Source organism: Nicotiana tomentosiformis, chromosome 2 (assembly GCF_000390325.3).
Source record: "Nicotiana tomentosiformis chromosome 2, ASM39032v3, whole genome shotgun sequence".
Classification (NCBI taxonomy): Eukaryota; Viridiplantae; Streptophyta; class Magnoliopsida; order Solanales; family Solanaceae; genus Nicotiana; species Nicotiana tomentosiformis.
The window spans coordinates 116,700,182-116,722,502 of NC_090813.1; the positions used below are offsets into that span (position 1 = coordinate 116,700,182).

Here is a 22,321-nt window from a genome sequence, read left to right on the forward strand (position 1 = left end):
AAATTTCCATTGATTATATGCCTTAATTTTTTAACTAATCCCTAGTGACAATTTGAAGTGTTCTTTTCCAATATTTTTCAAAGAAATGGAACTCAAAACAGTGTTAGAAATTTAACTTGTTTGGCCAAGCTACTTTTTGGTCAATTGTTTTTTTGGGAGGCCAAAAATACTTTTTCTCATTTTGGCAAGCTTTTAGAACGTATAAGGTATTTTTGATTAGGGGCTTCTCCTCGAAATCACTTTTGGAAAAAATACATTTAAAATACTTTTTAAAAGCTTGGTCAAACATTAATTGTTGATTAAAAATATTTTTTAAATTAATTAACCAAACACAAATTATTTCTAACCAACTTTTCCACGCAAATGAATATTGGTGATGACTTTTCAGAGAAATGAATATTTGTGGACTAGATAAGTCTCCCAAGACTAGCTTATTTGCTAATTGGCAATATGGGGAGAAGAAAGTTCAAGGCCCCAATAGATGATTTGACAGAGGAGAGGAGATAAGAAAGCTCAACACGGAAACATGGCAATAAATAGGTAAACGGGAAGGACTTCCTCTTCCTCTAGGAACTTCCTTGTTACTTTCTCAGGAAGGACTAATAATTATATGTCTTTTTAATATTTTTGTATACTCCTTAAAAATGACTTAACCATACGGAATACGTCTCATCTACCTTAGATCGATGTCTCACTTGATTAGCACTACACTGATTGGAACTTGATTAGAAAAATGTAATAAATGACTTGTCAATTTGCCAAAATAACTATTAGTATTAGTTAGTAGCGGAGGAGTAATATTAATTGTTAAAGAATAAGTCCACACACTTGAATTCTCAGTTCACAATACAATACTATACTATAAATAAACACCCGCTTTCTCAGTAGTGTGTGTAGGTTTAACTTTTCAGGGGCCTCAAATTTCTGTTCAAAATGTTTTCTCTCTTGGACTTGGAAATCGGAAAAGAAAAGAAGCACACTACACAAATGTTTAGGGGAACCATTAATCATCTTTTTGCAATATTCATCATCATCTTTCTGCAAACATGCAATGCTAGGAAGAGCAAACACTATTGTGTCCCTTCTGCCTGTGGCAACATCTATAACATAAGCTTCCCTTTTCGCTTAAACACCGATCCACAATATTGCGGTTTTCCAGGATATGAATTAGCTTGTGAAGGTAACAAAACCATTATATCGACATCATCCAAGAAGCTGTATGTGCAAGCCATCAATTATGGTAACAACACAATTCACCTTGTAGATCCATCTTTACAAACACAAGATATATGCTCTCTAATACCTCCTCATCTTACCTCATCTTACTACTATACTATCTTTTTCCCATATTCTTATGGATATATTAAAAGAGTAGCAGAGCCTATTTTCATGTTCAACTGTCCATTTGCTATTAACACGACCACCTCTACATTTCTGGAAATTACTGGCTGCAAATTAAGCACGCACACTTACTTCAAGATTGGAGAAATGAATGTATCTGAAGTCAGTGATGGATGCAGAGTGGAACTTGTAGCTCTGACCTCTTGCCCTAACATTAAACATAACAACAACATTTCTCTTTCTGATTTTCATCAAGCAATCATCTATGGGTTTGAGCTTCTTTATTATACGAATGTGGGAGAAAGGTTTGGTAAGGACTACTTGTTTGTTTACTTATTCATGTAATTAATATATTCTCCTTAATTAACAACATTCTTTTCATCCTCCATATGATCTGTAAGGAATTATCAATAAGAAGGATTCACCACAATTTAATTTCTTCATGTCTTTGCAGGTGTTATTCAATGGATTCTCTGTGAGTACTCTCAACTTTTCATCTTTTCTCTATATTAATTTATTCTACATGGACTTTCAGTTTAAATCTGTTAATAATTGGGCATTAATCTAACCAGGGAGCACCAAGATGCTAGCTCAGGTTTTCATATGTAAGCTCTTGTCCCTATAGCATTTCATTAATCTTTTATATATCAATTGATTTGTCTGAATAATTCTCATATCTACACCATTAGGTTAGTGACCTACAACAACATATAACTATCTATAATGAACCTAATTTTGTAGCCAAGAAAATAAAGTACATAACCAACTGTAATGGTTTGAAGATACAAAAGTAAGAAGCTCAAATTAGCCTGCATAAAAAAAGATACTATATATTAATTTTCATAATCTGTGATTCAAATTAATGTTCTCACATAACCGTACTTTAAATCGCCTCTCACATATTTATGCATGTATGTGCCAGGAAAAAACTACACTAGACGAAAAAACAAAACAAATTATCAGAACAATATCGAATTTTGTTAAATTTAGTAAAGCTTTTAATTGCAATCTTCATGAAAATAATTTTCTTCAAAACCTTCATATTTCAAAACAGTTTAGAGATGGCTGTTATTATTTGCAAACTGTAAGAAGTTCAATAGTCAAGATTATATTGTAGCGTCAGTATAATTATTCAGAATTTTCTAACTCCTAATACTTGGCTTAAGTAGAAGTTACTTTTGTATGACTTGACAACCCTGCAGTGTATTTGGTAGCAAGATTTGTGATCGGCCTACCAATCATAATTGTATTTCTGATGATCAAATTCAAAAGGAGGCATCTGTCCATGTATGACATGATTGAAGGCTTTCTGCAGACACAAAACAATTTTATTCCAATCAGATATAATTACTCCCACATAAAGAGAATGACCAGAGGGTTCAAAGAGAAAATAGGCGAGGGAGGTTATGGCAAAGTATATAAAGGAAAGCTTCGCAGTGGTAGGGATGTAGCAGTGAAAATGTTGAGCAAGCCTAAAGCTGGTGGTGGTCAAGATTTCATGAATGAAGTAGCTACCATTGGAAGAATTCATCATGTGAATGTAGTTGGACTCGTGGGGTATTGTGTTGAGACAACAGAGCGCGCTCTTGTATACGATTTCATGCCCAATGGATCACTTGATAAGTACATCACCAGTCAGGAAGGAAGTCCTGTGTTAAGTTGGCAGAGGAAGTATGAAATTATTGTTGGAGTGGCTCGAGGAATTGAGTATTTGCATCGAGGCTGTGAGATACGAATTTTGCACTTTGACATCAAGCCTCACAACATTCTTTTGGATGAGAATTTCATCCCAAAGATTTCTGACTTTGGACTTGCTAAACTATATCCAACAGATAATAGCATTGTGACTCTCACAGCTGCTCGTGGAACGATTGGATATGTAGCTCCAGAGTTGATCAGTAGAAGCATTGGAGCAATCTCTTATAAAGCTGATGTTTACAGCTTTGGAATGCTACTAATGGAAATGCTAGACTTGAAGAGAAATGTCGCTGTAAATGAAGAAAATTCCAGCCAATATTTTCCCTGTTGGGTTTATGATAAGTTTAACAAAGGAAAGGAGATTATGGTGGATGAAGAAGCCAATGAGGATGAAAAGAAGATAAGCAGAAAGATGACTATTGTTGCGTTATGGTGCATTCAAACAAATCCGGTACAACGCCCTTCAATGAGTGTAGTAGTGGAAATGCTTGAAGGTGAAGTTGAATCTCTAGCACCACCTCCTCAGCCTCTTCAATCTCAACCAATTGCTCCATTGTTTCATCAGATGGAAAGTTCTATAACGTACTCGTCTGATTCAATGGCTTTGTTAGAAAATGCTGCTAATAATCCCGTTGAATTAGACATATGTTGTGATTGATTCATAGTTGATGTAATGTTTTTTGTAAAATGACATTCTATGAAGTTTGTTGTACTAATTATGACAGGGTAGTTGCCAATCACATTATTGTTGCAGTAAATGACTCCGCACTTCAACACTGAAATTTCCATCACTTTCTCCTTTTTGCTGGTGCATTGTCTAGTCCATTACCTGATGCACATGACAAAGTTTTATCAAGTATATGACCTTATATGAAGCAGTCAGAATTACATATTCGGATAGAGGAAGAATGGGATGCTACATTAATTGTGAGAAAACTAGCTATTGTTGGACTTTGGTGTATTCAGTGGCATCCAACTGATAGGCCTTACCCAAAGATTGTGGTGGATGGTAACCGGTAAGTATCCCTCCGTCCTTAATTAGAGATCTGGTTTCAATCCCCAAGAATTGAGTCGCCTTTGGATAGGTGGATATAATGGATCAACACTTCTACTGTCAGACTTTCAGTTCTCATTAATGGAAGCCCCGGGGGCTACTTTAAGTCTCAAAGAGGCCTAAGACAAGGAAACCCTCTCTCCCCTAATCTTTTTTGTGATTGTCATGGAAGCCCTAAGCTTAATGCTTATAAGAGAGCTGAAGAATTGCTTCTTTCAGCCGCCAAAAAGAGGAAAAAACAGTCTTTGTCTAAGAAATGCATTGAAAAAGGACAAATGTATAAAACCTTTCAACGAGATCTAGGTCAGCAAATTGATTCATAGGAACGGAACCTTCTAAAGCACAAAGCTGCACGTGCTTTGCAGACAAGGGAAAAGAATTTATAGTTCTTCAGCTCTGTAAAGAAACTTACCATATTATTTACGAGCAAACAACCCAGGAAGGACTTCCTCTTCCTCTAGGAACTTCCTTGCTACTTTCTCATGAAGGACTAATAATTATATGTCTTTTTAATATTTTTGTATACTCCTTAAAAAAGACTTAACCATACCGAATACGTCTCATCTACCTTAGATCGATGTCTCACTTGATTAGCACTACACTGATTGGAACTTGATTAGAAAAATATAATAAATGACTTGTCAATTTGCCAAAATAACTATTAGTATTAGTTAGGAGCGGAGGAATAATATTAATTGTTCAAGGAATAAGTCCACACACTTAAGTCTCCAGCTTGAATTCTCAGTTCACAATACTATACTATACAATAAATAAACACCCGTTTTCTCGGTAGTGTGTGTAGGTTTCACTTTCCAGGGCCCTCAAGAACCGGTAGTACAAATCATGATCTTTTAAAATTAGAATTTTACAAAGTTGGTATGAAATAAAAATACATCATTTGTTTGAAATATACATAAACAGATTAAAATTCTAAAGCTATCATGAATAAGACGCAGCAATGACTGGAACGCAGGTACATCTTCAGATCCAGCTCCCGCCATGTACAGCAACATCAACATCAAAAATCTGCACGCAAGGTGCAGAAGTGTAGTATGAGTACAACCGACCACATGTACTTAATAAGTAACAAACCTAACCTTAGGTTGAAAGTAGTAACGAACAGGAACAAAGGTCAGAGTCCACACCAATTTCCAGTAACATCTCATAACAAAACAAATTGAGGCAACACAAAGAATAAATCAATAATAAAATGCTCAATTCGTTCACAGTTCCGGAAAAATAAATATTTTCTTTTTAAGTATAATAGTAAAACTCAATTCTTTTCACTGAAATTACCAAAATATGAATAAGTCTGAAAACTGTGATTTTTCCCAAAAATCCTTTCAACAGTAACTAAGATGTTTCATTTCCTTTCGAGATAGCCAGTGAAAAATGCATCACTATGCCCATATGCCAATATGTGTGAGAAGTCATGAATGACGTGATACCGTACATCATGAGAAAAAATCATCTTTATGCATGTATGTCAAATGTGTATGTCAATGCGATGCAACTCAGTGATAAAATCATATGCATACTCTGAGAGTATCATTTCACTCAGTCTTCTCAGTTACTCAGTCCTCCCAATCGATCGGCACTCGCACTCAATAGGTACCTACGCTCACTGGGTGTGTACACAGACTCCGGAGGAGCTCCTTCAGCCCAAGCGCTATAATCTGCACGGACAACTCACGTGCTATATTATCAATATCTGTATCTGCACGGACAACTCACGTGCTATAGTATCAATATCTGTATCTGCACGGACAACTCGCGTGTTATAATAAGCCAATATGGCATGTTGCGGCGTGCAGCCCGGTCCCACAATTATCCTCACAATCAGGCCCTCGGCCTCACTCAGTCATCAATCTCTCCAGTCTCTCGGGCTGACAATGTCATGAAAATCAGCCCAAAAATAATGATATGATGTATCAATGAATAACAACAGAGACTGAGATATGATATGAAATGAATGAACATGACTGAGTGTGAAATTACTATTTGAACATATAATTCAACTACAGAAATGACCCCAATGGGTACAAATAATAATAACATATGTCTAAGCATGATTTTTAATACGAGTTTCAGCTCAATTTTCTCTAACACGTAGAGAATGTTCAGATATCAACATGTTATTCAACTTCACAGTTCCATGAAATTTGACCAAGTCACAATTCCTACGGTGCACGCCCACACGCCTGTCACCTAGCATGTGTGTCACCTCGAAACCAATCACATATCACATAATCCGGGTTTTCATACCCTCACCTCTAAGATTAGAAGAGTTACTTACCTCGAACAAGCCGAATCCAAATGTCGAGCAAGCTAAACTATACTTCAGAAATTTTATTTTGTGCGTATTAACTCTCGATCGGCCCGAATCTAGCCACAATTAATTTGGTTCAATCCACACAAATTATAGGAATTAATTCCATATCAAAATACTAATATTTTTTCACAAAATCCGAAATTACACTCCAAAAATCGACGTCTCGAAATCCGACAAAAAATACAAAATCTGACAACCCATCCAATTACAAGTTCAACCATACTAATTTCACTCAAATCCGACTCCGAATCGGTGTTCAAATCTTGAAAATTTATTTTATGAAATTATAGAAAATTTCTCCGATTTCTCTTGAAAAATCAATAACCTAACGCCGAAAATGAAGATTAATTCATGGAATATAATCACAAGGGAGTCAAGAATACTTACCCCAAGTTGTGTGGAAAACTTTCTCTCCAAAATCGCCCAAATCGTGCTCCAAAATCCGAAAATGGTGAAAAATCACGAACCCTTGCTTTTAAACTTACTGTCTAAACTTTTCGCATTTGCGGACCCACTGTCGCATCTGCGACGCCGCTCCTGCGAAAAATCTATCGCAGGTGCGGATTCCACTTAAAATTCCAGCTTCCGCTCCTGCGGCTATAAGACCGCATCTGCGCCTACCCGGATTCTCGATCCTAACACTACTATTGGTGAACTCATTTGAGCTATGAGCAAGTATTTCTATGATGCTCCATGTCAAAATATTAAAAGAAGCCATGAAAGAAACTAATTCTATGTTTTAAATGTCCTTAATAAATTTATATGATTAAGTTCGCCATCTGCACATGAGTGAACACTTTAATATCATCAAAAGTAGTTACAGTTTTAATGTTTATATCTAAGATCCTTTTCTTTTAATTTTTACTTAAATATTCATTCAGTTCTCTTCAGATTTTTCAATTCTAATGGCTGACATTCATAGCTGATCAATTAGCTAGATTCTTCTTTGACAAAAAGGAATTTTGAAAGAGTAATGGTGTCATCGGATGAGAGGATGATGGAGAGTAGTCTTCGAAACAGAGAGCACAGAGATTTTTCTCGATAGTTCCGTTAGCATAGGTGGCCAAAAAGAAAGGAAAGTGCTAATACACGTGGAAATAGGTGAAGAAATTGGATTATGCCAAGTACACAGTACAATTAACATAGCTTTTTGTACAACTCTTCAATGCAGTGGTCGACCATCCATGGCTCTTCTGTATAATAGAAAAGAAAAAATATTGACTGTGAGTATGGGTACTAATGAATCTTTGTACAAGGTCCGGGCAAAAAATAATCGAGGGACATAGTCGAAGAAACAGCATGTACTTGGTATCCAGATGAACCAAGACAAGGAACTACGTTACCATAATCACGTGGTACAGAATAATTGAATAGGACTGTGGGATTTTCAAAAATCTTGAAATTAGATTGTGATAAATTCAGTTTTGATAGCTTGGTTATTATGCACTCGTTAGGATCGTAAAGGTGAATTTGTTGTGAGACATAATCAATTTCTTCAAAAATTTAGTGGACAGAAAAGGGAAGTTCGAGGATGGTGTCTTTTTGATTGTTGCATTGTAGTTCAAAGCCAGGATAGCCACAATGTTTTGGTTGATTTCTGAGCCTCAATGGAAAATGAATGATAGGACCATCATTTTTGCACCAAGAATCCTCATAACCCTCTAGTCTGTCTCCTAAACTTAACAATGGGAAAAATACCAAGAAAAATAAGATGGACATTCCTAAAACTCTTTAGAGATTTACTCATTCTTTAGTTTGATGCTAATCACTACTGCTATATCTGATGGGCAATATTGTCCAACTCTCAAGATTGACTTTTCAACACAAATGAGCCTGGATGACCAATCCTTAATATCATTTTCGTTCAAAACTATGCAATTTGTGGACTAGAGTTTCCCACATACCTTCATTCACTTGGAAGTTTAAGAGTAGCAGAAAATTGATGATTAGGGGTATCTGTATACGGTCAAAACCGAGTTTGCCCTTCGAGATTGGAACATGATGGACCGAGGTTCATCATTATAATATCGAGCCATAATGCGAAGTTTGGTTGTCGAACTCGAGCCCCAAAAACCAATCGAGATCGGTCAAGATCGAGCTCGAGACATCGAGGTCGAATGAATAGAGATCGGTCAAGATCGAGCTCGAGATATCGAGGTCGAATAAATAGAGATCGGCCAAGATCGAGCTCGAGCCCCAAAAACCAATCAAGATCGAGATCGAGCCAAGAAACAAAAAAGTTGTTATAGCCGCAATAGGGGGAGAATCTCGGCGAAAATCACGACACGAATCAAGGAGAAGCTAATTAATTAATCTATCATGGGATCCCCACTGTGTATTTTTAATTATATCCAAAAAGATATTTTCCCACTATATTAAGGGTTGTTATCATTTTAAAAGGCATTAGATTCAGTGAGAATTATAGAACAACAATTTGATATTGATTCATATTGTTCTTCTACCAATCACTCTCCATTCAATTTGAGAATGATGAAACCTGAAGGCTTAGGCCAACTAATTCATTCGGTTTGTATTCATTTCTTTTACAGCTAATTTCGATATACATTTACTTATTTTTTTAATTTGTACCAAGTTATACCACATATCTTTATAATTACGTATAAATTCAATTGATTTGGAGGCATTGGTCAAATGTGCTCTTAAGCTTTGCACTTAAATTTGCTTACCATGAGTACGAGCCTCCCACTGGCCCTTTGACAAATCGCGTTATGCGCACTTGGCATATGTTGATGTCGAAACCAGGCTCCTGTGGGGAACCGCACCCGACATCCAAGCAACGGCTGCATCGAGAAAAATACTGATAAGAAAAGATGAAGAAGTAAAACAACAAACGGAAACTAAAGATGGAATCATACTTACGTTTCGTATTCTATTTCTCAGGAAATGGCATGCTCTCAGCCGATATTAGGTCTGTGGTCTTCACCCGAATGAAACGGCCCATCCAACCTCGATCTTTGTCTTCATCTATACACGAGGTGAACGCCTTGGTGGCCCAGCGTTGAAGCTTTATCATCCCACCTCGGTAGAGTCGAGGGCTATATAATCTTACGAGGTGGTCAAGGGTTAAGGGAAGACCGTCGATTTTGCTCACGAAGAAATGGAGAAGTATCACAATCCTCCAGAAAGAAGGGTGAATTTGACCAGGGGTCACCTGGTATTTCTTGCAGAAGTCGACGATGACCGGATCGAAAGAACCCAACATGAAAGGATAAGTGTAAACACTCAGGAACCCTTCCACGTGGGTGGTGATCGCCTCCTCCGGTGCCGGTATCACAACCTCTTTGTTTTTCCGGTTGCAATATTTTTTCACCAGGTCAAGGAGGTTTTTGGATATCGAGCATATATATCTCGATACTGGATCGCATCGACCAGTAACCGATGAGGGTTTCTCGACCTTAAAGTCAGAATCAATAGCACATACCCCGGGAATAAGTTTTTCAAGGCGTGGCTCCATCACTGGTTTCTCGCCAGCCTGCCGAGATGAGGAAGCAGCCTCTTTCTGCGGAACAGTTTTAGATGTTTTGGCCATTTAGTTTTTGTGGACAAAGAAGAATGGAGATTAAAATATTAGGTGTTTTAAGAAGAACAAGCAAAGAAACTCAAAAACCCGGAGATAGGAAGCTTTGGAGAAGGCAAAGAACTATGAATATTAAAATGAAAAAGATTTGAAAGTAAAAATTTGAAATAATGAAAAAGGGAGCTATTTATCGGTTTCACAACGACGGTTCAAAACTGGTAATGGCCGACCATCGACTGACGCGCATTTAATGTCTTGGTAACTGGACCGACGGGGCATTTGTCGTATACGTCACAATCGGGTTTGTCGTTGATGTCATTGCCCATCTAGTTGGAGTACGAAAATTCATATTGTTTCTCGCTATCTTCTTTCCGAGAAACGAGGGGACTATCTGTATAGGTCAAAATCGAGTCTGCCCTTCGAGATTGGAACATGATGGACTGAGGTTCATCATTATAATATCGAGCCATAATGCAAAGTATGGTTGTCGATATCGAGACCCAGAAACCAATCCAGATCGAGCTCGAGACATCGAGGTCGAATGAATAGAGATCGGCCAAGATCGAACTTGAGATATCGAGGTCGAATAAATAGAGATCGACCAAGATGGAGCTCGATCCCCAGAAACCAATCAAGATCGAGATCGAGCCAAGAAACAAAATGATGTTACAGCCGCAATAGGGGGAGAATCTCAGCGGAAATCACGGGACAAATCAAGGAGAAGCTAATTAATTAATCTATCATAGAATTCCCGCTATGTATTTTTAATTATATCCAAAAAGAGATTTTCCCACTATATTAAAGGTTGTTATCATTTGTTATCATTTGTAAACAGTTTGGGGGTATCAAATTTAGCCCATAAAAATATAAATCACCTAATTAGTCCAGACTTGAATGGTCGGCGGTTGGACTGGATAATAAAAGAGGAAATGATGGGGAAATGAGCCTTCATGGTCATTTACAATGTTAAAATTAAGAATGTGTCCTTTCTAGATCTTTTATGTGTAAAAGATAGATCACTTAGTGTAAAAGTAAATCTATCATGTGTAAAAAAAGATCATAAGACTAAAAACAAGTTTGTAAATACCCACAAAATTATCCGTTTGGATCTTGGTCCATGATGGCCTTTTTATTGATTTTGATGATTGGATCTCTCTATGAATGGAAAAGGGGTGCTTTGGGTCGGGAGTAACCACTAGTGAGAGGGAAAAAATTGGGGGGAGGGACAAAGGAAAGAGCGATGCCTACATTAAATCAATTAATTCGTCATGGTAGAGAAGAAAAATGGCGTACGGACCGTACTCGAGCTTTGGATCAATGTCCCTAGAAGTAAGGAGTATACATGTGTGTTTCAACGAGAGCACCGAAAAAATATAATTCAGCTCCACATAAGATAACCAAAGTACAGTTGAGCAATCGACATGATATATTCGCTCACATTCTAGGCGAAGGTCATAATTTGCAGGAATATTCTATGGTCTTAATAAGAGGAGGTAGAGTGAAAGATTCGCTAGGTGTGAAATTCCATTGTATTCGAGGAGTCGAGGATTTGCTTTGAATTCCGGATCGAAGAAGAGGCATATCAAAATATGATGTCATAACCGCAAGTGCATTCGTTTTTCGATTCCAACCTATATCCCGCCAAATTTGGATTCCAAAGTATGTACTTAGTTGTTGTGAAAGTTAGTGTCTTAAAGAAAGTAAGTGCTTGCTGCTCCTGCTCTTATAGTTAGATAAAGCGTCGATTAAGGTTGTCACTGCGAAGTTATAGTTAAGGTGAGAGAGTAGAAGCATTTTCCTTCACGCTGAGTATGAATTTCCAATTCCAGGCTGCTCTTAGACCAGGAAGATTGGGGGAAAGCTAGCTGAAGATGCATAGAATTCCCTGTTAGGGAGAACCCAATTTGCCACTTTAAGAAAGTATTTTCGAACTAATGCCACATCTTCTACTTCGACAAGGTAGCACCATTGGGCAGTGGTTCCTCTCCTTCCTCTTGAACCTCGAACAAAAAATCGATCTCGCCATCAACTCGACTAAGAGTTTCGAATCGAAAAAGTTTGACCTATTCATTGGCAGGGGCGGCCCTTCCATAAAACAGGTGAAGCAATTGCTTTAGGCCCTAAATTTGTGGGGGGGCATTTTTTTGCTTCACCTAATAGGCTATATATAAGTTTTAAAAAAGTTAAGTTAAGTAAAAAAGTTTGATTTCTTACTTTAATAAATATAGAGAAAAGGGATTTACAATTACTATGATTTTTTTCAAGGAAATTACATTTGAAATGAATATCGAACCCGAATTTCATAGGAAACGTGTGATATATAGGAAGAAACAATCTAATGAGAATTTTGAAAATATATATTGCCTTAGTCGTGATTATTCCTTAAAGCATAATAATAAATCCGATATTGATGATTTATATTTATTTTCTGAATTAAAAGTGTTAAGGAAAATAGTACAATTAGAAGATAACAGTTTATTTGATATACTCGATCAAATAAGAAGATTTGATTCTTTTACAAATGTCTATATTACTTATAGAATAATGTTAATAACTCATGTTACCATTGCTTTAGCGGAAAGAAATTTTTCAAAATTAAAATTGATAAAATCTTACTTAAGATCAATAATGTCTCATGAGAGATTAAATGGATTAGCTATATTGTCAATAAGCATGACTTGTTATGAGAATTTGATTATAAGAACTTTATTAATAACTTTGCATATAAAAAAATCTTAAAAAATAAACTTTAAATATTTAAAAAAAATAAAAAAAAGTTAAGGCCCCTCATAAAGTTTGGCTTTAGGCCACAAAATTCGTGGAGTCGTCCTTGTTCATTGGGAAGGTATTTTGAGCATAGTCCCAGTCAACACGTAGTATAAAAGATTGGATAATTTGGGATGCACATGGGGGGTGTTGTTTTTAATTTAAGACCAGATGGACCAATAGCTTTGGATGGGTGCCACGTGTCCAGCCCGTCATGTTAGGGGTCTATGTATTTCAATAGTAAGATGGTAGGGTTCTTCTGAGCCAATAGTATAACGGAGGACAATTCTAAATAGGTTTTTATAGTATAGGATATATCAACTATTTTTGGTATATCATTTGATTATACGCCTGAACTTTCTGACAACAGCGGTAGTTTGAAGCATTTCACTTCTCAAGGAAATTGAACTCCAAAATCCAAACACTGTTAGATATTTACGCAAGCATCAACTGCACTTTGTACTTTCAAGTTAGTTATGTACTGTGTATTGTAATATGGCCATTAATTTGACTTCTTCTCAAGTAGGGGCCAAATTTTCATGACATTTGCCACGACATAATCTCCAATATAACAAAATTTATGGATCATGACATTTGCCATGATATAATATCCACTATTAGGCCAAGGATTCCTTGCTATAAATAGAGGAGCTTCTCTCCATTTGTAAACACACCAATTCAATAGCCTTTCACTCTTATCTTTCTTTCTCCTCCTTTATTTCATTATAGAGTATTTGTAAGAGAGTGAGTGTTGAGAAACACTTGTGTGAACCCTTTCTTTGGAGTGATCTTGTGAGGTTATTCTCTTGGGGTATTTGGGACTAATTAGAGTATTTACTCTAATTTTTTACTCTCTTTTATACTCTTGTTTATATAGTGAAATTACTCTTCTCCCCCTGTGGACGTAGGTCACCTTGACCGAACCACATTAAATTTGTGTCTTCTTTATCTTGTTTAATTGTCGTTATTATCAACTTGCATTGTCTTTATTATTGTCATTATAATATTATTTTGCTAAATTTCTCACTACCCGGTTTACCGATCCTAACAAATTGGTATCAGAGTCAGATCTAACCGGGTTAGTTTAAATAGCCAAAATTACTCTAACAAAGTCTTATGTTGAGAAATTTGACCGAAGCGCAAACTTTGAAATGTAGCAATTAAATATGAAAGTTATCCTAATTCAGGATGGCTTAGATTTGGCATTACAAGGAAATGAGAAGATGCCAGATAAAATGATGGACGAGGAGTTTGCCTTCATAGACAAAAAGGCAAAAGAAGGTATTATTTTAAATCTTTCAAATGAGATTTTGCGTGAAGTTGCAGCAGAAAGCTCAGCCAAAGGCATATGGGAAAAGCTTAAAACCCTATATATGAAAAGAACAGTAGAAAACAGGTTTTACCTAAAGCAAAAACTCTACACTTTTCGTATGGCTGAAGGTACCTATATACTTACACATCTTGATACTTTTGATTCTCTTCTTATGGATTTAAGTAACATAGATGCCGAAATCAAAGATGAGGATCAAGTTGTGTTATTGCTTGTTTCCTTACCCCCAGTCGTTTAAACATATAAGAGATATTATGCTTTATGAAAAGGATAATATCTCTTATAAAGATATCAAATCTATTTTGAAATCAAAAGAACAAATAGATAGAGATATTACTGGGAAAACTAGTGGAAACCAAGGGGAAGGCTTATTCATAAGAAGTAGATCCAATAAGAAAGATTCAAGTAGTGAGAAACCTAAATCAAGGTTAAAATCCAGATACAGAAATGTCATGTGCAAATATTGTCATAAGAAAGTTCACATTATTTCTGAATTAAATTTAAAAAAAAAAAAAAAGCATAGAGAAAATAAAAATGTGCACAAAAATATTGACACTGTCGAAGTAAGTGTAGCTGCTGATGAGACTGAGGGAACTATTTTTTAGCAACTAATAATAGTTTCAAATCTAGCAATGAGTGGATTTTAGATTCGGGTTGTTCTTATCATATGTGTCCTAATCGAGATTTATTTACCACATATGAATCTATTAGAGGTGGAGTTGTCTTACTGGGCAACAATATTTCCTGCAAAGTTATTAGAAAAGGTACAGTCCGAATCAAAATGCACGATGGTATGGTGAGAACTCTCACCGATGTTAGATATGGTCCTGACTTGAAGAAAAATCCCATCTCTTTGGGTACTCTAGAATCTCTTGGGTGCAAGTACACAGGTGAAGGTGGAGTTCTGAAAATTTCTCATGGTGCTCTTGTGATCATGAAAGCATGCAGATCTGGTACGTTGTCTACTCTTTTGGGATATAATGTTACAGGTGCTTCTGCAGTTTCAATATCAGATAAATCAGATTCTGACATCACCAAATTGTGGCATATGCGATTGGGCATATGAGTGAAAAAGGTCTTTCATCCTCAGCAAAAGAGGTCTCTTATGTGGCCAAAGTACCAAAAATATGGAGTTATGTGAACATTGTGTGTTCGGGAAGCAGAAAAGAGTCAGCTTCAAATCTCCAGCGATTCATAGAACAAAAGGTACTTTGGATTACATTCATTTAGATCTTTGGGGTCCATTACGCACCCCATCAAAAGGTGGTGATTATTCAAGAAGAGTTTGGGTTTATTTACTGAAAAATAAAAATGATGTTTTCTTAAATTTCAAACAATGGAAAGTTTTGATTGAGAAGCAAACAAGAAAACAGGTTAAGCGGCTTAGAACAGATAATGGCTTGGAATTTTGTAATGATGAATTCAACGAATTTTTTAAGAATGAAGGAATTGCTCGACATCATATTGTGAGAATGGCACCTCAGCAAAATGGTGTGGCAGAAAGGATGAATAGAACGATTTTGGAAAGGGCCCGTTGCATAATTTCAAATGCTAGGTTGACAAACGTCTTTTGTGCAGAAGCTATCTCTACAGCTTGTTATATTGTCAACCGAGCTCCTTCTGCACCTTTGAACTTTAAGACTCCAGAGGAAATGTGGTCAGGTACTCCTGCTAATTATTCTGATTTAAAGATATTTTGTTGCCTTGCATACATGCATGTAAATGATAGAAAATTAGAGCCGATGGCTAAAAAGTGCATTTTCCGAGGGTATGCATCTGGGGTGAAAGAATACCGACTATGGTGTCCTGATCCCACGACACCAAAATTTATAATTAGCAGAGATGTAACCTTTGATGAATCCTCTATGTTACTGATCACGCCCAACTATGCCTTGTAAAAAAGACTAAGCGGTCGCTGCAAATATAACTCGGTTCAAGTCCGTAGTCGAATCCCACAGGAAACTAATCTATTTACTACAACTTTAAATAATGCTAATGATAAGCTCAGACAACTTCCGGATGCAAGAGTTTTATGAATAATCAGTGGAATTTATTTAGCTAAGGAAAAATGATAATAAAATTAGCAATAATCAAGACTAAAATTGAATTTAAGGGTAAAAGGATCTAGGGCTATTGATTTCTCCAATTGCCGGATTAATTCTCAACTCTTTAGATATAATCTCGCCGTAATGCTCTATGAGGATTATAAGTTCTGGGCTACCGTAATTACCACTCGATCAATCACGATAATTTACTAGAAGCATCTTCTCGAACTACTCTAGTTAACAATTTATGCAACTCAGAATTATCCCACCAAAGTTTCGTTATTTCTAACCCCACTTTTAAATTCAAGTAATTAATCTCTTAAATTACCCAAAAGTGGTGTTGTTCAACAACAATCTAACCAAGTGTTCTTTCTCAAGCAACACAAGTTAACTAGACACGATTAATCGAGGGGCCTTCCAATTAACCACAATACAATATGTAGTTGAACAATCATAGAACAAACACGGCTCAATTATAACAAAATAAAGTCAAGACTTCATCCAACAATTGGTTCCATCAACCCTAGATAATAGATTTAGCTACTCATACTAATGGAAAACAAATCACTAAAATAATTCATAATCAACAAATAGAAGTATAAAGAAGAAGATGAAAACTCTTAGGAAATTATTCGTCTTCTCGCCCTCGTTCTTGGCTCTCAAATCTTCTAAAAACAGCTAACCCCCACTTCTGGGCGAGTTTAGGTTTCATATAGGTTTAGGTTAGTCGCCTAGGAAATTATATAATTAACCCTGCGTGTTTGTCTTTCGTCCACACGTCTGTGGCCGCGGATTTCCACTGCCTCACTGCCTTGAGTTCGCGGACCAATTTGCGACCCACTTCATGGCCGCGTACCTGGAGGGATCATCTCGCTTGCTTTTCTCGCTCCTTTTCGGCCGAGATAACCTTTGATTGGCCTTTCACACTCCATGTTGACTCCAAAACACTCGTTAGCTCCCTCTTAGCTCAGAGTAGCTCCTGCAAAATATCAAATTCTTAATTAAAGCATTTTGTTATCTTTTAGCATTCAAATATCAATAAAGTGCATCTAAATTAGAGTGTAAGTAGTGTCTAAATTATATAAATATAGCCTACTATCAACACCCCACACTTAAACCATTGCTCGTCCCCGAGAAATCGAACCACATTCTAAGAGGCCTAACTTCACTAAGCGACTTCCCTACTCGTCACACCAAGAATATTTCACATAAATTGAGGACTTTAGCGCAACATCTACACCTCAAGAGTTGACTCCCTCTAGCCACGCAATGCTCCTAAACGTCTTACTTACTCTAATTCAAAGGTCCAGACTTACCTCTCCTTCATGAATCAAGTGCCTGCTCACAACAAAAGAGACTCATTTCACAATCAGTAAAATTCACACACACTGAGGAATTTTAAAAGGAACAGAATTCACTCACCCTCAGAAATGACATTCTTGTGCCACAGAAAATGCACCATAGGCTTGCCCGTAGTGTTCGACTCTACTAATTGAACTCACTCAGTCTAGGATCAAGTGGAACTTTATTTGGATGTAATTTAGGCTACAGGTTGGGTAGGATATATTTGGATATGATAGTGACTACACCTCCCTAAGCACTTTAATACATTTATTTTACAATCAAATCCACACCTAAGTTAAACCAATATTTTCATCTTTAACACCACATATACCACCCCCACACTTCTTCTTTGAGCACAATCACCTTAAAAGCCACCAAAGAATTATTACCAATCAACATGATACACTATTAACAATGTTCTTCTTCTTCTTCTTTTTTTCACAAGTGGCCTTTTCCAACAAGATATACCTTTCTCCTTATTTTCCTAGTTCCACTCAAAAGCTCCACAAACTACCCCACACTTTATCCTTTGTAAATTCGTAGTATTTCAAGTGTTTACGAGAGGTAAAGGGTTCAAAAAGATGGTCAATTCAAACAAGGGATAGGGCTTGTAATGTGGTTTCCAAGGAAACAGGATTACAGGCTCAACGGGGTTAACTATGGTACATAGCAAATAGGTGGGTGGAGTATGTATATATATGGTTCAACAAAGAAATGCCTATATCACTTCCCGGACTAAACAAGACTACCATTTCGCTTTGCAGACACACGGGGCAAGTTCTAGGCGTTAAATGTCGTGCACAGAATATAACAAGCCTCACACACACATGGCACATGACTCATTCCAGATTAGATCATCAAACACTCAGATCAGGGTACTTAAGCCAAATTAAGAACATACATTTTAAGGCCTTCTTACAAAATTCAACAAATGAGCCTAAGCATCACACTAAAGTAACCGCTATATTCAAGGCATTACGAAATTACGGGATCCTATTCTAATTCTGCCCATAGCCCATAAGTTCCTAACTAAAAATAAAAAGCTAACTACACCCGGTTCAAACAAAACCCTTGGAAAAGAACCGTGGTTTGAAGAAAAACCAAGGGAAAATTGATACATTACTACAAAAGAAAATTTTTTGGATTTTTTTTTATTTTCTTTTCGACTTTAGTCCCTCAAGAAACCCATCGAATGATATCCATCATCGGTCCAAGTTGAAATTGATTTATACAAATAAACTACGAAACTATCGACATACAACATACAACAAAGTATCCCCCACCCCACACTTAAAAAGATGGCATGTCCCCATGTCATACAAAGTAAAGTAATATGAGGTAAAGGAACTTCCCTGGTGGATCAGTCTTGATCGGAGACAGTGCCAGGGTCGAGATGACATGCTCTCCCCAGCGCACGCATCCAGCCCATGATTTTCTTTTCTAACTTCACATTTTAGGTGGCCAAAGCATCAACTTTGGTCCCCAATTCCGTGACGGAAGTGCGCAGTCCTGCCATGTATTGTTCTAGTGCTGTCATTCCTGTGTTCCGTCTGCCCTAGGATGGTCCTTCAGCCACTGCAGCTTATTCCTGTAGGAGTGAGGCAGGTTGAACCTCCTCCTGCCCTTCATCGCCCTCTTCCGACGCATTAGAATCGTCACTATGAGTTGCCCCTGGTTCCACCGGGTCTTTCTCGATGGTCACTTTGTCTACCCGGAACTTTGCTTCTTTCTTTACCATGTCATCCACATTTCGGTTCTCAGGCACCCTTGTTGTCCGGCACAATCTAGTGATCAGAGAGGGGAAAAAGAACACATACCTCTTCTGTGGTGAACGGATGAACATATCAGACAGAATAACCTTGGCCACATCGAAGTCGTAGCCATTCACGAAGCACCATATCAAGGCAGCTCTCGGACTATTTATCTCCGTGGTGTTGTGGGACGGCAGCAAGCTATTGTTGATGATGTACAACCAGCATTTTCCTTCAAAAGTGAGTGAGGAAGAGTGTATCTTCGATCCCGGCACAACCCATACTACCTCTTTGTCTGGTGCACAGATAGTTCTGAAAAACTTGTTCCATGTGATGGGTTCTCTCTTGTAAGTATCATAGAAATCCTCCTCCCCATTGAATTCAAGCAATCAATACACTCTCATGATGTCTTCTATCGAGGCATCCACTCTCGTGTGTCTCACAATGCATATTCTATCCTCATGTTTGGGGCAGTTGGCATAGAACTCTCGAACAAGCATTAAGTTACCCTCCTCCGACTCTTCAAAAAAGCTATCCAATCTGTGCCTGATCAACTCCCGATACATATTAGGGCACTCATCCTGGAGGGACGCCCTGTCAATACCCCTTTTCGGTACAGGTTTTTTAGTGGCCTTCAAACTATAACGGTCTTGGGTAGCTTTGGAGACAAACCTGGTACGATCAAACTAAGATGCACTGGCCGGTGCCAGTCTCCAAGATGAGCCTCCATGACCACTTGATGAGGCCTCGGTAACGCGTCTCTTCCTTGAAGGTTGCATGTTACCTACACAATAAATACTACTATCAGTGGAGAGAGGAATATGTGTCCCAATGGCGGTTACTCAGACTTCACTCGCACAATTGGTACATAATTTATATTCAATACTCATTAAGGCAAATCAACAAACAGGTAGTGTGCATATGTTCCCCCAAGTCACCCAAAGACCCAATTAGACTACCATTCCTCACAAACCCAACAATGGCTTCCTCCAAATCAACCAATTCAAATAGCCTCCATATACCACATATAAACCACAATCCAAATCACAGACAAAAGTACCTATGATTTTACTACCCTATACAGAAAAGGAAAAACAAAAACAAATACTAAGAAAGAGGAATAAAATCATGTACTTACTTGGATATCTTGAGAAGAACGGAGGTGGGAGAGTGGTTGAGTGGGGAAGAGAAAGAAGGAGAAGAGTCTTGTGTTGAAAGGCAAATATGGGGGAAGGGAGAGGTTTGGGCACTTGAAGTTAGGGAGGAAAGAAGAGAAGTGGGGGAAGTGGGAAGGGAAGTAGGGGTTGTGGGGGTTTAAGTTAGGGATAAAATGAGGGATAAAAAAAATATTGACTAAAAAAAATAATAAGAAGAAACTTACGTGGGCGGCCCCAAATCCGCACCCCAATCCGCGGTCGCAGATTCTGGGCAGAGGGGGGCCAAAAATCCACGGCCGTGGACGGGGGACAGAACACAAGCCAAAATCTGCGGCCCAATTCGCGGCCGCGGATCTCCGTCTCCAGCCAATTTTTGTCTGTGCCGCATTTTTACCTATTCTCGGGTTAATTTCGACCCCCGAATCCTTCCCTGCCAAAATCTACTAATGTGTCTTTGCCCTGCACATTAGTAGATCAGTCAAAGTCGTTCAAAATCAATTACAACAACCAAAGTAAGAAATTAATGGGTTGTCTCTCAAAAAGCACCTAAGTTAACATCGCGGCACGACGATTTACAACAAACCATAGGTTGCCTCCCAGGAAGCACCTGATTTAACGTCGCGTCATGATGCATGCTTTCATTATCACTCCTTGTTCGCGTACTGGGGCTCTTCCAAAGTTATCACCACTCAATCCCCTTTCTCTTCGACCATTTCAAGGTAATGTTTCAGCCTTTGCCCATTTACCGTGAACTTGTTTGTCCCATCTTTGAATTCAATCTCTACAGCTCCACTTGAGAGCACTTGCACCACTCTGAAGGGTCCTAACTATCGGGACTTCAACTTACCCGGAAACAATCTCAATCTCGAGTTGTATAACAACACTAGATATACGGGCTTGAAGTTCTGATCTAAGATGTGCTTATCATGGATCATTTTCATCTTTTCTTTGTATAATCTAGCCTTCTCAAATACATGGAACATGAATTCCTCGAGCTCATGTAACTCAGTGACTCTACTGGTGCCTGCGGTCTCTATATCCATATTCAACTGCCGCAGTGCCCAAAGTGCTTTATGTTCGAGCTCTACCGGAAGGTGGCATGCCTTTCCAAACACCAACTTGTACGGTGACATACCAATTAGAGTTTTGAATGTTGTGCGGTACGCCCATAATGTATCATCCAACTTCTTCACCCAATCAGTCCTTGTTGCATTCACTGTCTTTGTTAGGACACTTTTAATTTCTCTATTGGACACTTCAACTTGCCCACTCATCTGTGGGTGGTACGGTGTGGCTACTTTGTGGTGAACTCCATACTTTTCCAACAGATGTGCGAACGCTCTATTGCAAAAATGGGTTCCAATGTCACTGATTATAGCTCTCGGGGTTCCAAAACATGTGAAGATGTTTTTCTTTAGGAAACTTGTTACCCCTTTCACATCATTGGTTGGGAGAGCCACCGCTTCGACCCACTTGGAGACATAGTCAACTGCTACCAATATATATTTGTTACCATACTTACTGACAAACGGCCCCATAAAGTCGATTCCCCACATATCAAAAACCTCCACCTAATGAATTGTGGTCATCGGCATCTCGTGACGGCGAGATATGTTGCATGTCCTTTGGCATTCATCGCAACTTTTTACCCCAAGCATGGGCATCCTTGAATAGGATAGGCCAATACAATCCCGATTCCAACACTTTTACTGTTGTTCGGATTCCTCCAAACTGTCCACCATATGGCGAAGCATGGCAAGCCTGCAGAACAGAAGGTTGATCTTTCTCGGGGATACACCTCCGGATCATGTTATCTACACATATTTTAAACAATAGAGGTTCGTCCCAATAATAGGCTCGACAATCGCGGAAGAAATTTTTCTTTTGAATTGAGGAGAGTTCAAAAGGTACAATACCGCTTGCTAGTTAGCAATATCAGCATAGCATAGCGTCTCCTCCATTGTC

The 22,321-nt window shown here is 38.0% G+C and overlaps 1 protein-coding gene and 1 long non-coding RNA gene across 2 annotated transcripts; one reads left to right on the forward strand and one right to left on the reverse strand.

The window, feature by feature from the left end:
• The first annotated feature begins 629 nt into the window (after positions 1-629).
• Positions 630-3,779, forward strand: LOC104120027 (rust resistance kinase Lr10-like). The gene is made up of 4 exons (XM_009631677.4): positions 630-1,651; positions 1,796-1,816; positions 1,914-1,946; positions 2,544-3,779. Exons 1-4 carry the CDS (start codon positions 934-936, stop codon positions 3,695-3,697), a joined length of 1,926 nt encoding a protein of 641 aa, XP_009629972.1. The 5' UTR covers positions 630-933; the 3' UTR covers positions 3,698-3,779.
• On the reverse strand, positions 3,672-4,644 carry LOC138906655 (uncharacterized). Its single transcript, XR_011414173.1, has 2 exons — positions 4,506-4,644; positions 3,672-3,868 (listed from the first exon to the last, which is right to left on the reverse strand). It is a non-coding gene; the product is annotated as an uncharacterized lncRNA (long non-coding RNA).
• Positions 4,645-22,321: the final 17,677 nt, after the last annotated feature.